Here is a 16,422-nt window from a genome sequence, read left to right on the forward strand (position 1 = left end):
GACATCCCCATGCCCATCAGTTCCCTCTGATGCTCTCCCTGCCCTGCACTCCCTGCTGTCCCCGTGTCTCTGCCCCCTCACCTGAGTGGGACCAACCCCACCCCCAGCTCCCCTTTGGGCTCAGCCCGCTTGGGGCAGTGCTCAAGGGCTGTGCTGCCATTGCCCTGCTCTGCTTTGCTCAGCCCCTGCTCTCTGCTCACACACAGCCCTGTGGAACTTCACAGAATCACACCCAGTAGTCCAAGTGGGAAGGGACCCCCAAGGATCATCGAGTCCAACTCCAGTGCCTTCTCTGGACCATCCCCCAGAGTCACACCACGTGCCCGGGAGTATCGTCCAAACAATTCTTCTATTTGTACCAAGCCAGCGGTGCTGAACCCCCACACAGGCACCTCCTGCTCCCAGACAGCAGCATCTCCAGCCTCTGGGTAAGGGAGAGGGGATGCAGCCATCTCCTAAGTTATCCCAAACAGGGCATTCCCGTCGAACCTTGATGTGTGCCTCACCCCTCTGGGAGGATCTGTGGGCATGTGCTGGGAATTCCTGGAGGAGCTGCCATTGTTGGAGGAGGTGCATTTCTGCTGTTCCCCCCACTGTCCTGGCTTTAGCTCTCCTGAAGGAAACATTTGCTTGGAGAGGCCTCAAAACACCCCCAGGTCCTTCTCCATGAAATACCCTCCCTCCCAGTTTTGTGAAATCACCTGGTGCAAGCAGGGAAGGTGTCCACACAACGTCTCTGAGAGGGGCAGGGGAAAATGGGAAGAATCTGCAAGATCTCTGTGCTGTAAACAAAGCATGAATTTGCACCTCTTCCAATTTAAAGAAACACAAGTGTTTGGCTAAGGAGGTTGAGTTAGGAAGAAGACCAAACTCCTCCTCTAAGCAATTGTAAATCCAAAATTAGGAGGCTCCAAGTATGGAGAGGAAGTATGGAGAAGGGAAAAATAACAGTCCTTTAATAAAAGATATTTGCGTGTTGGCAGAACAAGGAAAGAGCACAAAACCAACCAAATAATCCTGTACCAAAAATCCCCCTCAAAAAAGGGAACAGTCCGGTATTCCTTGCTTTTTGGTGCAATTCCAATCCCGGTCAGCAGGGGCCGCTGTTGGATCACCGGAGGAGCAGAACCTGCAGGGGCTCCCTGACAAGGGTGATTTTTCACCCCACACACCGAGAAGGGGAAGAGAAAGGGGATGTTTCTGCCTCATCAAACCCTAACCCTAACCCTAACCCTAACCCTAACCCTAACCCTAACCCTAACCCTAACCCTAACCCTAACCCTAACCCTAACCCTAACCATAAGCCTAACTCTAACCCTAACCCTAACCCTAACTCTATCCCTTACTCTAACTCAAATGTTACCTAAAACTTAACCCTAATCTAACTCTTACCCCTAACCCTAAAATTAACCCCTAACCCCTAAACCAAACCCTAAAAGCTAAGCCTGACTGTCAGCTTAAACCTAACACTAAACCCTAACCCCCTAACCCAAACCCTAAACCTTAACCCAAAAAAACTTCTAAACCCTAAACCCAAACCCTAAACACAAACCCTAAACCCTAAACCTAACCCTAAAATCTAAGCCTATGCCTAACCCTAACCCTAACCCTAAACCCTAACCCTAAGCCAAACCCTAAACCCTAACCCTAACCCTAATGAAAGGGATATTGGTGACATCACTGGGAATGAGTGTCATCACAAAGGATTGGTGAAAAAAAAGAGACAGCTGTTATGTCACAGAGACATCAGTGACATCACATGAGACATCAGTGACATCACAAGTACATGGCTGACATCAAAGAGACATCAGTGACCTCACTGGGGATATTGCTGACATCACAGGGGACAGTGGTGACATCACAGGGCCATGGGTGACATCATTGAGTAGCAGTGACATCACAATGGACTGGTGACAACAAAGGGACAGGTCTGGAATCACAGGGACATCGGTGACATCACAGGGGTCTGGTGACATCACAAGGATATCGGTGACAATACCGGAACAAGGTGCCACTGCTGGGCACAGCGGTGGCACCACAGGGACAGTTGTGACATCACTGGGGACCAGTGACATCACAGGGGGCTGGTTAAAAAAAGGTGACAGTTGTGATGTCACAGGGACATCAGTGATATGAAAGGAGTCTGGTGACATCGCAGGGACATGGGTGACATCACTGAGGACCAGTGACATCACAGATAACTGGTGAAAACAAAGGGACAGTTGTGATGTCACAATGACATCGGTGACATCAATGGGGACATTGGTGACTTCACAAGGACAATGGTGACATTACAGAGACAGCGGTGACATTACAGAGACAGCAGTGACATCATCAGAGACACAGGGGACAGTGGTGACATCACACGGACATTGGTGATATCAGTGGGGACCAGTGACATCCCAGGGGACTGGTGACAAGAAAGGGCCATCTGTGATGTCACAGGGACATCACTGACATTAAAGGCATCTGGTGACATCACAGGGACATTGGTGACATCACGGGGATATAGTGCCACCGCTGGGACAGTGGTGACATCACAGAGACAGAAGTGACATCATTGTGGACCAGTGACATCACAGGGGACTGCTGACAACAAAGGGACACCAGTGATGTCACAGGGACATTTGTGACATCACAGGGGACATCAGTGACATCACAAGGCCAGGTGTGACATCACAGAGACACCAGTGACATCACTGTAAACAGGGTTGACATCACAGGGGACAGTGGTGCCATCACAGATACATTGGTGACATCATTGGGGACGAGTGATATCACAGGGGACTGGTGACTACAAATGACAGCTGTGATGTCAGAGAGACTACTGAAATCACAGGGGACATCCGTGGCTTCACAGTGACAGTGGTGACATCACAGAGACACCAGTGACATAATCAGAGACATGGATGACATCACAGGGGACAGTGGTACCATCACAGATACATCGGTGACATCATTGGGGATAAGTGATATCACGGGGGAGAGGTGACTACAAATGACAGCCGTGATGTCAGAGAGACCACTGAAATCACTGGGGACAGTAGTGACATCACAGGGACAGCAGTGATATCATTGGGGATGTCGGTGAGATCAGAGGGACAGTGGTGACATCACTAGAGACACCAGGGACACTCCTGGGGACACCAGTGACATCACAGGGACATCTGTGACATCATTGGGGACATCGGTGACATGATATGGACTCCAGTGACATCGCTGGGGAGAGCGGTGATATCACAGGGGAGAGTGGTGACATCACTGGGGACACAGGGACCACCCCTGGGGACAGCAGTGACACTACAGTGGTGACATCCGTGAGGACAGCAGTGACATCACAACTGTCTGGTGACATCACAGGGACTGTGATGACATCAGTCGGACAGCTGTGACATCATTGGGGACACCAGTGACATCCCAGGGACAGTGGTGACATCACTGGGGATTTTGGGGATGTTTGGGGGCCTTTGGGAGGGCACCTGCCTGGGGGGTTAATTGCGAGCACGGACGACTGAGCACACCAATGTGATGATCAGAGAGCACCGTTTATTGGAATCAAGCAGCAGTCTTTTATCCAGGTTTCTAACAATACTCTTCTATCAGTTCTGTTTCTTTAACATTCTTTATGTCCTTTCCCACTCTGATAGCCGGTACTGAGACCCTGTTTTCTATATCTAGTTTTGCTACCGTTTCTCTTGGTAGATCTTTCACATCCTGGTACCATCAGAAGGCCATCAGAACAACAGATCATGTTTTCACAATTGCAACATAAGGTTATGTTCTCACAGTTGCTGCATATCCTCTAGTTAGCAACATAAGATTGCATTCTCACATCTGCAGCATATTCTCTATGTTAGCACTAAAAATCCCTACACTTCCTCCTTTTTCTTTAAACAAAGCAGACACAGTTTGAGCCCTTAAGCTGCACAAACAATGAACCAGACATGGCAGAAAAATACACACTCCTTGAAGCAGAAAGACAACGGGTGCCAACCATTGTACAGTTTGGATAAGCTGATTCTGGGGGGGCCTTGGGAGGGCACCTGCCCTTCAACACCAGGACTGCAGAGAACTGGGAAGCTTTACTGGGAGCACTGGGAGCAGCAGGCGGTTGGTGTGAGAACAAAAGCAGGGCCGGGGGACACACACGACCCCCCAAACTCTGGGCAGGGATGGACTGGGGGGTCCAGGCTGGGCCTGAGGCCACGGGGAGGGGCTGTGGCCGCCGGCGGCTCAGGAGCTCTGTGGGGAGAGAAAAGGGGTGACAGCGGGGTGGGGGGGCAGGGGGGCACACACGGTCTGGGGAAGGGGGGACACGACCCCCGGGGACCCCCCTTTACCTTTTCCCACAGGTAGAAGCCGAGCCCCAGTGCCAGGAAGACGAAACCCAACACGAAGCCCCTGACCCCCACCAGGATCTTGCTGTGGATGGTGTCCTGTGGCATCTCTGGGGGGAGCTGGGGGGCTCAGGACCCCCAAAACCTCCCATAGACCACCCAGGACCCCACAAACCCCGCCCTGGTCTCCCCCAGCCCACCCAGAACCCCCTGAATCCTCTTGCCAGTCCCTTCTGCATTATTTAGTTTGAATCCGTGCCCGGAGTAAAGACAAGTACAACAGTCACTCAAACACTACAAAAAACTTTTATTGCAGTGAGAAAAAAAAAAAACTACTAGCAAAGAGATTCAAAAGTTGAAAAATACAAACCCACTACATTATCAGTTGCCATGCATACAATACTACAAACAGCTTTTATTACAGCATTCGCTAGTAAAAAGGGAATTAAAGGGATACAAAAAAAAGGATATAAAATGTTTGCTTCCTTGGTGCTCACCTGCACAGACAGGCCAGGCCTACCAGGCTCTGCAGGGCTGGTCGGTGCCCGTGCTTGGCGGGTGTCCCCGTGGAGCAGCACAGTGTGGATGGAAGGATGAGCATCGCTCCCCCCAGCAGTGCCGACACCCCATTCCATCAGCTCTACATTACACTGCGTAGGGCCAGGACGCAGCAGAAGGTGGTGCTTGAGTGGCAGCCAAACAGGACCTGTTCATCACCTCATGGCAACAGTCTGGGCGTGCCCCACTGTAGGGCAAGGGGCCAACGACCCCTGCCCACATCATCTTCCTCTCCATCACTTTCCTCAGCCCTATGGACGACCTGTACTGTTGTGTTCCAAGGGGATTTGTATCTCTCTTGCAGAGGGGAGCCAAGCCAAGGAGGAACTCAGCTCTGATAATGGGGGACATCCAGTTAACTTTGCTAAAGGCACAGTGGGCCTTACAGTGAACTTGTGCAATAAAGTTACCTTGTACAACACTCTGGCTGGTTTCACATGCGAATATAATCACTTTGTCACCTCTCTGTGCTCCATTGATCATCTGAATAAAAAGTACCCCCTTACACCATGGAAACCATTATGCATTCTCATTATCACACTGGTTACCATGGCAACCATTATGCAGTTTCATTGTTATGGTCAGTTACCAAGGTAACCATCATGCATGTCCACTGTTACCTCGGTTACCATGGCAACCATTATGCAATCTCAATGTTTACGTCAGTTACCAAGGCAACCATTATACATTAGCATTGCTATGTCAGTAACATTATGTCAGCAACCATTATGCATTCAAATTGCTACGTTGGTTACCATGGCAACCATAGTGCATTCCAGTTGCTACCTAGGTTACCATAGCAACCATTATGCATTTTCATTGTTACCTCGGTTACTATGGAAACCATTACGCAGTCTCATTGTTAGCTTTGGTTACCATGGCAACCATTGTGCATTCTGATTGTTAAAAGTGGTTACCACGGAAACAATTATGCATTCTCATGGTTACATCAGTTACCATGGCAACCATTATGAATTCTCATTGTGACATCAGTTACCATGGCAACCATTAAGCACTCGAATTGTTACGGTCACTACCATGGCAACCATTATGCATTCTCATTATTATGTCGTTACCATGGCAACCAATATGCATTCTCATTATTATGTCGGTTACCACGGACACCATTATGCAGTCTCATTGTTTAGGTCGATTACCACGGCAACTATTATACACAGCATTGTTACATCAGTAACCATGGGATCATTATGCATTCAAATCATTATGTCGGTTACCATAGCAACCACTGTGCATTCCCATTGTTACCTAGGTTACCATGGCAACTATTATGAATTCTCATTGTTATCCTGGTTACCATGACAACCATTAGGCATTCTCATTCTTAAAAGCAGTTATCATGGCAACCATTATGGATTTTCATTGTTCCATCAGTTACTGTGGCAACCATTAGGCATCCTCATTGTCACAAGCGGTTACCATGGCAACCATTATGCATTCCCATTGGTATCTAGGTTACCATGGCAACCATTCTGCATTCCCATTGTTTTGTCACTTACCATGGCAACTCTTATGTATTCTCATTGTTACAGTCGATTACCATGGCAACCATTATGCAGTCCCATTGATACCTCAGTTCCATGCAAACCATTATGAATTCTTATTGATACTCTGGTTACCATGGAAACCATCATATTATCCCATTGCTACGGTCAGTTACCATGGCAACCATTATGCATTCCATTTCCTATGGACGGTTATCATGGCAACCATCATACATCCCCATCACTATGGTCGGTTACCATGGTAACCATTATGCATTCCCTGTTACGTCGCCTACCATGGCAACCATCTGTAACACACAGATAATACAGAAATGCCGAAAATTGTTTCTCAATTGTTTCTGCCTGTCAAAAACTTCCTACCAAACATTCTCTGTCAGTTCTCTGCCAGTAGTTCTCACCAGGACTTCCCACGGCACTTTTCCTGCCAAAAGATCCTGCCATTGTTTATGGTTATCATATTTCTTCCAACATCTGAACTGGCTACGTGCCAAGAAACCACGTTCAACCTCCTGTGAACACTATAAAAACTGAGGACAAATTTTGGAAAATGAGGGAGAGGAAAGGGAGAGAGAACTGGTGACTGTAGCCGAGAATCTCTGCCCACCTCCCCTCACCTTTTCTCCGCCACCGCGTGCTGCCTGCCTGCCACCGGAGACTGGAACTGTGCCGGCCTGGAGAGAGCTGAGACCACCGTGCCACATGTGGGAGTTCTACCCTGACCATATTTCTGAGGGCCCAAAGCTTTGGCTGAGCAGAGACCCTGCACAGCCTGGGACAGGGGCGTGAGCGGTGAAACCACACATGGTGCATTGCAGAGAACTAAAGCTGTCAGACCCCCTGCAGCTACAAAGACAACATCCAAAAGCTGCAGGGACAGAGAAAAAAAAGGTAGAAACTGCTTCTCCCCACACACACACACCAGCTCAGCGAGTAAAGGTATTTTCAGTGGTATCTTTTCTCTGCTTCTAGGAGTAATCTTAGCAGTTTCCAACCTTCTCTTATTTTTTCCTTTCTCTTTGCACCTCTTAGCAATTAATAAAAATCAGGTTTTGGTATCAACAGGTAACTTGTGTGAGTTTTAATTTTGCTCAAGGGAATATTCAAATCTGAAGTTCTTTCTGCAATATTTTAGCAGATTGTAGCAGGGGACCATGGAAAATTCCATGGGAGGAACAGGGAGAAGGGTGAAAAGGGGGGAGTGGTCTGGTGGATCCAAAGCTCCCATGAGGGTCTTTGGGTAGAGGGGAGTTGGGAAAGTGAGGAGCCCACCTGAGCTTCCAACTGACTGTGGAGTGCTGGGGCTGCTGGATCCAATCTCAACCTTAGGTTATGCCAACAGGTTCAGTTTAGAGGAATTACAGAGGTGGGACTGAACCACTTTTGTCTCCCAGGTTTTAATGATGGCAAATCAGATCTATTGATAGAAATGAATTATTTAGGGTTACAAGTGATTAGACAAAAGATCTTCATCAGAATTATTTACTGCACAATAGAAACACTAAAACTACCAGTAGTACAGCATAAGATAGGACAGTGCTCTACCCTAAAGCAATTGTTGAAGCAATTCTACTAAAGCTGGCACCAAAGCAAGAATTATGAATTAGAGAAGGATGGAACTCCCTCAGACCAATGCTCGTGGGGAGATCTCTGCTCTCAACCTCCAGCAGTGACCTTGGGGGTCCTCAGCCAAGGCAGGAATCTCCACACAGCCCCAAGAAGGGTTCTGTTGGCACAACCTGCCCCTGGGAAAGGGGACTGGCCCTTTCTGGTAGAAAGTGATGGACTGACAGTCACTGGACTCCAGGGGTTGCCTCACCATCAGGGGGGTCATTCAGGGTGGGAGCAGCGGCCAAAGCTCTTCCCACAGTCAAGGCACTCGTAGAGCTTCTCTTACCGGTGGGTCCGTTGATGTCTGGTCAAGTCAGAGCTCTGAGGTGAAGCTCTTCCCACACTCCCCACACTTAAAGGGTCTCTCCCCGGTGTGGATGCGCCGGTGGGTGACGAGGGTGGAGTTCCGGGTGAAGCCCTTCCCGCAGTCGGTGCAGCGGAAGGGCCTCTCCCCTGTGTGTGTCCGCTCATGCCTGAGGAGAGTTGAGCTGGTCTGAAACTTCTTCCCACATTCTCCACATGTGTAGGGCCGTTCCTTAGTGTGGAAAAGCTGGTGTTGGGTCAGGGCACGTTTCTGCTTGAAGCTCTTTCCACATTCCCTACACGTGTAGGGTCGTTCCTCGGAGTGGATGCGCCGGTGGCTGTAGAGGTTGGAGCTCTTGGAGAAGCGCTTCCCACATTCCCTACACATGTAGGGTCGTTCCCCAGTGTGGATGCGCAGGTGGGCGAGGAGCCTGGAGCTGTCCCTGAAGCTCTTCCCACATTCCCCACATGTGTAGGGTCGTTCCCCAGTGTGGCTGCGCTGGTGTCGCATCAGAGTGGAGCTCTGGGTGAAGCTCTTCCCACATTCCGCACACCTGTAAGGCCGTTCCCCGGTGTGGATGTGCTGGTGTTGGGTCAGGGCAGGTCTCTGCTTGAAGCTCTTCCCACATTCCCCACACGTGTAGGGCCGTTCCCCAGTGTGGATGTGCTGGTGTTGGATCAGGGTGTAGCTCTGCCTGAAGCTCTGCCCACATTCCCCACACGTGTAGGGCCGTTCCCCAGTGTGGATGTGCTGGTGGCTGAGGAGCTTGGACCTCTTCCTGAAGCTCTTCCCACATTCCCTACATGTGTAGGGTCGTTCCCCAGTGTGGATGTGCTTGTGTTGGATCAGGGTGGAGTTCTGGGTGAAGCTCTTCCCACATTCCCCACACGTGTAGGGCCGTTCCCCAGTGTGGATGAGCTGGTGGCTGAGAAGGTGGGAGCTCTCCCTGAAGCTCTTCCCACATTCCAAGCACCTGAAGGGCTTCTCCCTGCTGGGAGGCTGCTCAGGGACCAACAGCTCCGAGCTCCAGCTCAAGCTCCAGGTGCCTTCCCGGCACAGGACAGGTCTTTCCTCCTCAGAGCTCCCTGGGCTGGCTTTGCAGCCCCTCCTCTGGGGGCATCTCCGGGTCTTTTCCTCCCCGCTGCCTTCCTGCACCAGGGAGCCCTTCAAAACAGCCTCTCCCACCAGGCTCTGCCGGGGGATTTGTCCTCCGTGCTCTCCGTCCTCAGCTCGGGGCCTGGGGCAGGAAGGAAGAAGGACAGGCAGGGGATTTGCCTCCAGCCCAGAGGGAAGGCCAAGGACATCCTCCCAAATTTGGTCCCCACAGGCACCACAAGACAGGGCCAAAGGGGCACTGACTTCCTCCTCACCTGCCTGGGGGGCCTGCGGAATCTTCCTCTTCCTCACAGCCTCCTCCTCCATCCGCCCAAGCTTTGGGAAGGACAAATCCTGCTGGAGAAGAAACAAGGGCTGAGTGCATTGGCTTGGGGGTTCCTCCTGCCCAAGTCCATCCCTAGGACTCACCGGGCATCCTGGGACCATAAAAACCTCCAAAACATAACGATTCAGCCCAGAAAAACCTAAAGCACTGATTCAGAGAAAAAACCCAAAACCACTGAGGCTGAGGTAAAAAACCTCAGAAATAGATGAATCCCCTCTGAAACTTCCGAAAGTTAAGGTTCATCCAAAACATGAAGATTCATGCCAAAACAATTGTCCCAGGTGTTCCCCCTCTCTGGTCTCTCCCCTCGGGGGTTTACAGGGTCTCCCCTGTCTGGGATGTCAGGGGTTCCACTTCAGGATGCTGGGAGTGTTGGGGGTCCAAAGGGTCTGTTCTCTGACTCTCGCTTTTGGGGGTGCCACCTTCCCAGATATTCCCCAGGAAGGGGGAACTTGTCCCAAATAGCCTGGGGGAGCACGGGGGTCGTGACATCCTTGGGCTGCGAGCACAGATTTCCCTGCAAAGTCTGCATGGAGTCAGTCGAGCTCTGGACAGCAGATTGTGCCCCAGGGATGGGACTGCAGAGGGGCCCTCAGGTCCCCAGGATGAAGCAGCAACCAGCAGTAGACACCAAAAAGGTCCCCCCAAAGATCTTGGGGGCAGTGTCCTGCAGGGAGGGGACAGTGTCACCCCATGAGGTGGCCGAAGAGGCTTCATGCTCTGCTCGGCCCCATCAGTGGCTGGGACCAACACCCCGTCCTCGTGGCCAGTGGCTCTTTCCTGCCCAGCCAAGAGGTTCCCGGCCCCCCAGAGCTCCCCTGACCCTGTCCCTGCTCCTCTCTGCAGGCTCTGTGGCCGGGCACACTTTGTGTTCCTGGGTGCCACCAGCTCAGCAGCTGCAGCCGCTCCAATCAGCGCCCGCAGCTCTGCAGCAAAGCCCCAGCTCACCTGGCACACAGGGCATGCACACAGCACCTTCTCGCTGCTGGGCACTCCCAGATCAGCCTCTTCCCCAGCACGGGGCTCTCCTGCCTCAGCACCACCTCTGCCTTCCACTTCTTCTCAGGGCCACCTCAGGGCCAGCTCTGGGCTCACCTCCGGGACATTTCTCAGGTGCACCTGGGTGGGAGAGGAGGGGCAGCACCACAAGTAGGTGAGTCCCGAGACCCCCCTGGTGTCCCCAATGTCCTCAGGGCCTCCCCATGGCCCCAATTCCCCTTGACGCCCCCATTCCACTGTCCTCAAACCCCATCCCAAATGTCTCCAACCCTCTATCACCCCCCAGGAGCCCCCTCTGGACCCTCTGACCCCAGACCAACCCCCGTTCCCCCTTCACACTCACAGAAAATTCAACGACATGTGGAGAGACACTGGGGACACTTGGGGGGCTTTGGGGGGTAGTGGGTGATTACTGGGGGATACTGGGACACACTGGGGGGAACCAGGGGGCACTGGGAGGGACTGGGTGATTACTGAGGGACTACTGGGACACACGGGGGGACACTGGGAGGTTACTGGGCCATACTGGGGGTTACTGGGTGCTCACTGGAGAATCATTGGCAATAGTGAGGGGCAGTGGGAGGTCACTGGGAAACACTGGGTGGTCACTGGGATTGGGTTACTGGGCCATACTGAGAGCCACTGGGAGGTCACTGGGCTATACTGGGGGCACTGGGGGGGTTCCCCCACAAGACTTTGGGTGGCACCCCCAGGACCCCTCCCCTGAGGACTGCGAGGCCCCTTGAACCCCACTGACTGGCTTCTGGGGACCCCCTGGATCCCCTCCATGTGGGGTCTCTGTGTGCTGAGTTTTGGGGGTCTCTGGGGTTCGGGGATGCATCAGGACCCGCTTTCCCTGCGGTCAGTCCGCCCAGCCGGCAGGGGGAGCTGTGGCACGAGCGGCAATGGCGCCGCCGCGCGAGGCCTCATGGGAGTTGTAGTTCGCTCATGGGGACTCCGCCGGCGCCTGCGCAGTGCAGCCATGGCGTTTAAACCTCTCTCCTGAGGGGGTTCCAAGGCCCCAGCCCTTTCAGGGACCCCCTAAACCCCTTCAGGCACCTTCACCCTCCCCTCTGAGCGCCCTCAGGACACCAAATCCCCTCCGCGACCCCCCGACAGCCCCTCACGGACCTCAAAACCTCCTCGGGAACCCCCGAGCCCCTCCTCTCCACTCTGCCGAGCCCTCCAGCCTTCCCGCCCACAGCCGCGCTCCCCGCAGCCCCCGAGCGCATCCCCAGCCCCGCCGCAGCCCCCGCCAGGGCTCACAGAGTCGGAGCAGATCCCGCTGCCGCCGCCATCGCTTTCCCGGCAGCCACCGCGGGGCTGTGCGCGCGCACTGCCGGCAGAGACCCCGCCCCCTTTTCCGCGCGGGGCACGCCGGGAGTTGTAGTTGCAGCGGCTCAAAGCTCCAAACTCCCCCAGACTCAATTCCCCACGGGCGTTCCTGGGGCAGAGCGGGGCAGAACCGGGGCGGGGACGGGACGGGCATTGGGTGGAAATCGTTATAAAAACTGTAACCCCTGCGCTGGAAGGGATGGTTGTGGGTTTGTATTCCTGGAGCTGGAGGCTCATGGACAACCTCTGCTGCTCCTCTGATCTCCTACGTAGTTGGGCCTGGAGTCTTTTCCTCTGCAGCTTTTTAGGGAACAACGTTTATGGGGTTTATGAGGACATGGCCTTTATGAGGAGAGCCTCTTATGAGGGGTATGGGCTTTCTGAGGACAGCACCTTTATGACCTGCATGGGCTTTATGCAGAGAGATCTTTTATGATGAGAGCTCTGTCATGAGGTGTGTGGGGTGTATGAGGACAGTGCTTTTATGACATTTCTGGTGTTTATGAGGACAGAGCCTTTATGAGGTTTATATCATTTATGAGAACATCTCCTTTGTGATGACAGCCCCATGAGAAGGTTTATGGGCCTTATGACGACAGGGGCATTATGAGGTCTGCACTGTTCTGAGGTGTGTGAGGGTTATGAGGACAGTGCCTTTCTGAGGCTGCCCCATTATGGGGTGGATGGGTTTTATGAGCACAGAGACCTTCTGAGGCTGCCCCATTGTGAGGTGGATGGGGTTTATGAGGAGAGAGACTTTATGAGGAGAGACACTCTAGGATGGCCCCTTTATGAGGTTTATGGGCTTATGAGGACAGCACCATTATGACATCTAAGGGTGTTGTGAAGACAGAGCTTTCATGATGAGAGCTCTTTTATGAGGTGTTTGGGCTCTATGAGCCCTGCACCATTGTGAGGTCTATGGGCTTTATGAGAGCAGTGTCTTTATGAGGCCTGCACTTTTATGAAGTGGGTGGGGTTTATGAGGGCAGAGCTTTTATGATGTTTATGTGGTTTTTGAGGACATGGCCTTTATCATGGGAGCCCCTGATGAGGTTTATAGGCTTTATGAGGACAGCACCATTATGACATGTATGGGCTTTATGCAGACAGAGCTTTTATGATGAAAGACCCATTATGAGGTTGTTGGACATTATGAGGACAGGGGCTTTATGGGGCCTGCACCACTATGAGGTGAAGGAGCTTTATGATGCTGGAGCCTTTAGGAGGTTGTGGCATTACTGAGGTCATCAGCTTTATGATGAGAGCCCCATGGTGAGAGGTATTGGCTTTGTGAGGCCAGTGCTTTGATGAGGCTGCACCATTCTGAGGCGTGTGGCATGTATGAGGAAATGGCCTTTATGATGAGAGCCCCATTATGAAGTGGATGGGCTTTATGAGTCCTGTTGCCTTGGAGTTTTGAGTTTTTAGGTTTTGTAGATTTTAACAGTAGTTGTACAGGAATTGTAGCTTTTAACGTAGCTGCATTTTATCCTTTACCCTTAACACAGTAGTTCCCCAGAGCCAACCCTGTTCCCCAACTCCCATATCAATCCCCCTAAATTCCATTGGCCTGTTTAGTCTCATTTTCAAGGTAGAATTGTAGAGAACACCCTAAAAACTGTGCAAGGGTCCATCCGAGGGGCTGGAAGCCAGCAGGGTCCTGAGGGAGACAGAACACCAGCAGAGCCCTTCCCATGCTGAGGGGGCCTTGTCATCAGGTGTCTGCTGGGGGGTTTTGTTCAATACTTGTTGATTCAAATCCAAAAAAACGAAGGGTAAACAGAGCTTTGTGTACTTGAGGTGTCACATTCCCCCCTTTTGTTTTAAAAGTATTTGTTTTAAATACAGAGCACACATTTCTTACACCTGGGATAGGCACAAGTGATAACACCACATTTATGGTTTCTTTCTGTTTTGTTTCCACCCCTCCTTTTTTTTTTTTTCTTCCTTTGTCTTTTATTTCTTCTTTCCTCTTTTTTCCTTTTTTTTTCCCTTTTTCCCTTTTTCCTTTAATTTTTTCTTTTTGGTTTTTTCCTTTTTTTTTTAATTTTTCTTTCCTTTTTTTCCTGTTTTATTCAATTTTTCTTTTTTTGCCTTTGTCTTTTCTTTTTTTCCTTCATCTTTTTTTTTTCCTTTTTTTTAATTTCTTTTTCTTTTCTTTTTTTTCCTTTATCTGTCTTTTTTCTTTCTTTTTTCCTTCATCTTTTTTTTTTTTTTTTTACTTTCTTTTTCTTTTCTTTTTCCATTTATCTTTCTTTTTCTTTCTTTTTTCCTTCATCTTTCTTTTCTCTTTTTTCTTTTTTTAATTTTCTTTTCTTTTTTTTCCTTTATCTGTCTTTTTTCTTTCTTTTTTTCCTTCATCTTTTTTTTTTCTTTTTTTTTACTTTCTTTTTCTTTTCTTTTTTTTCCTTTATCTTTCTTTTTCCTTTCTTTCTCTTTTCTTTTTGTTTCCTTTATCTTTCTTTTTCCTTTCTTTTTTTTTTGTTTCCTTTATCTTTCTTTTTCCTTTCTTTCTCCTTTTTTTTTGTTTCCTTTATCTTTCTTTTTCTTTTCATTTCTCTTTTTTCTTTTTTTTCTTTTTTCTTTTTCTTTCTTTTTCTTTTCTTTCTTTTCTTTTTTTCTTTTCTTTCTCTTTTCTTTTTGTTTCCTATATCTTTCTTTTTTCTTTCTTTTTTTTTCGTTTTTTTTTCTTTTTTTTCTTTTTTTTTTTTACTTTCTTTTTCTTTTCTTTTCCTTTATCTTTTTTTTTTCTTTTCTTTCTCTTTTCTTTTTGTTTCCTATATCTTTCTTTTTTCTTTTCTTTTTCTTTTTTTCTTTTTCTTTCTTTTTCTTTCTTTTTCTTTTCTTTTCCTTTTTCTTCTTTTCTTTCTCTTTTCTTTTTTTTCCTTTATCTTTCTTTTCTTTCTTTTTTCTTCTTTTTCTTTCTTTTTTCTTTCTTTTTCTTTCTTTTTCTTTTCTTTTCCTTTATCTTTTTTTTTCTTTCTTTCTCTTTCTTTTTGTTTCCTTTATCTTTCTTTTTTTCTTTCTTTTTCTTTTTCTTTTCTTTTCTTTTTTCTTTCTTTTTCTTTTCTCTTTTCTTTCTTTTTCTTTTCTTTTTCTTTTCTTTTTGTTTCCTTTATCTTTCTTTTTCTTTCTTTTTCTTTTCTTTTTTTCTTTTTTTCTTTTTTTTTTCTTTCTTTTTTCTTTCTTTTCCTTTATCTTTCTTTTTCTTTTCTTTCTTCTTTTCTTTTTGTTTCCTTTATCTTTCTTTTTTTCTTTTCTTTTTTTTTCTTTTTTTTTCTTTTTTCTTTTTTCTTTCTTTCTTTTCTTTTCTTTTTTCCTTTATCTTTTTTTTCTTTTTCTTTCTTTTCTCTTTCTTTTTCCTTTCTTTCTTTTTTCTTTTCTTTTTTCTTCTTTTTTTCTTTTTTTCTTTTTTTTTTCTTTATCTTTCTTTTCTTTTCTTTTCCTTTTTCTTTCTCTTTTTCTTTTCTCTTTCTCTTCTCTTTTTTTCCTTTATCTTTCTTTTTTCTTTCTTTTTCTTTTCTTTTTGTCTTTCTTTTTTCTTTTTTTTTCTTTTCTTTTTTTCTTTCTTTTCTTTTTCTTTTCTTTCTCTTTCTTTTTCTTTTCTTTCTTTCTCTTTTCTTTCTTTTTTTTCTTTATCTTTCTTTTCTTTTCTTTCTTTTTTTCTTTTTTTCTTTTCTCTTTCTTTTCTTTTCTTTCTTTTCTTTTTCTTTTCTTTTATCTTTCTTTTTCTTTTCTTTCTTTTCTTTCTTTCTTATCTTTCTTTTCCTTTCTTTTTTCTTTCTTTTTTCTTTCATCTTTTTTTCTTTCTTTTTTTCTTTCTTTTTTCTCTTTCTTTTTCTTTTTCTTTTCTTTTTTGTCTTTCTTTTTTCTCTTTCTTTTTCTTTTTCTTTTGTTTTTGTCTTTCTTTTTTCTCTTTTTCTTTTTTTTTTCCTTTATCTTTCTTTTTCTCTTTCTCTTTTCTCTTTCTTTCTTTTTGTTTCCTTTATCTTTCTTTTTTTTCTTTCTTTTTTCTTTTCTTTCTTTTCTTTCTTTCTTCTTTTCTTTTCCTTTTCTTTCTTTTTTTCTTTCTTTTTTCTTTTTCTTTCTTTTTCTTTTTTTCTTTTTTCTTTTTTTCCTTTCTTTTTCTTTCTTTCTTTTCCTTCATCTTTTTTCTTTTCTTTTTTTCTTTCTTTTTTTTACTTTCTTTTTCTTTTTCTTTTTTCCTTTATCTTTCTTTTTCTTTTCTTTTCTTTTATCTTTCTTTTTCTTTCTCTTTTTCTTTTCTTTTTTTCCTTTTTTTCTTTTTCTTTTTTTTTTCTTTTTTTCCTTTCT

At 47.4% G+C, this 16,422-nt stretch overlaps 1 protein-coding gene and 1 long non-coding RNA gene across 2 annotated transcripts; both read right to left on the bottom strand.

The window, feature by feature from the left end:
• Positions 1 to 4,624: 4,624 nt before the first annotated feature.
• On the bottom strand, positions 4,625 to 9,656 carry LOC126643964 (zinc finger protein 501-like; the record flags this gene model as incomplete). The annotated part of the gene is given in 2 exon segments (XM_050322757.1): positions 4,625 to 8,344; positions 8,346 to 9,656. Coding segments are annotated over 2 exon segments (1,347 nt in total), but the record flags the coding sequence as incomplete, so codon positions are not given.
• A 54-nt stretch (positions 9,657 to 9,710) lies between these two features.
• LOC126643962 (uncharacterized) lies at positions 9,711 to 12,082 on the bottom strand. The gene is made up of 3 exons (XR_007629832.1): positions 12,037 to 12,082; positions 10,720 to 10,890; positions 9,711 to 9,779 (listed from the first exon to the last, which is right to left on the bottom strand). It is a non-coding gene; the product is annotated as an uncharacterized LOC126643962 (long non-coding RNA).
• Between the last annotated feature and the right edge of the window lie 4,340 nt (positions 12,083 to 16,422).

Source organism: Myiozetetes cayanensis, unplaced genomic scaffold (genome assembly GCF_022539395.1).
Source record: "Myiozetetes cayanensis isolate MyiCay16 unplaced genomic scaffold, myiCay2020 scf287, whole genome shotgun sequence".
Lineage (NCBI taxonomy): Eukaryota > Metazoa > Chordata > Aves > Passeriformes > Tyrannidae > Myiozetetes > Myiozetetes cayanensis.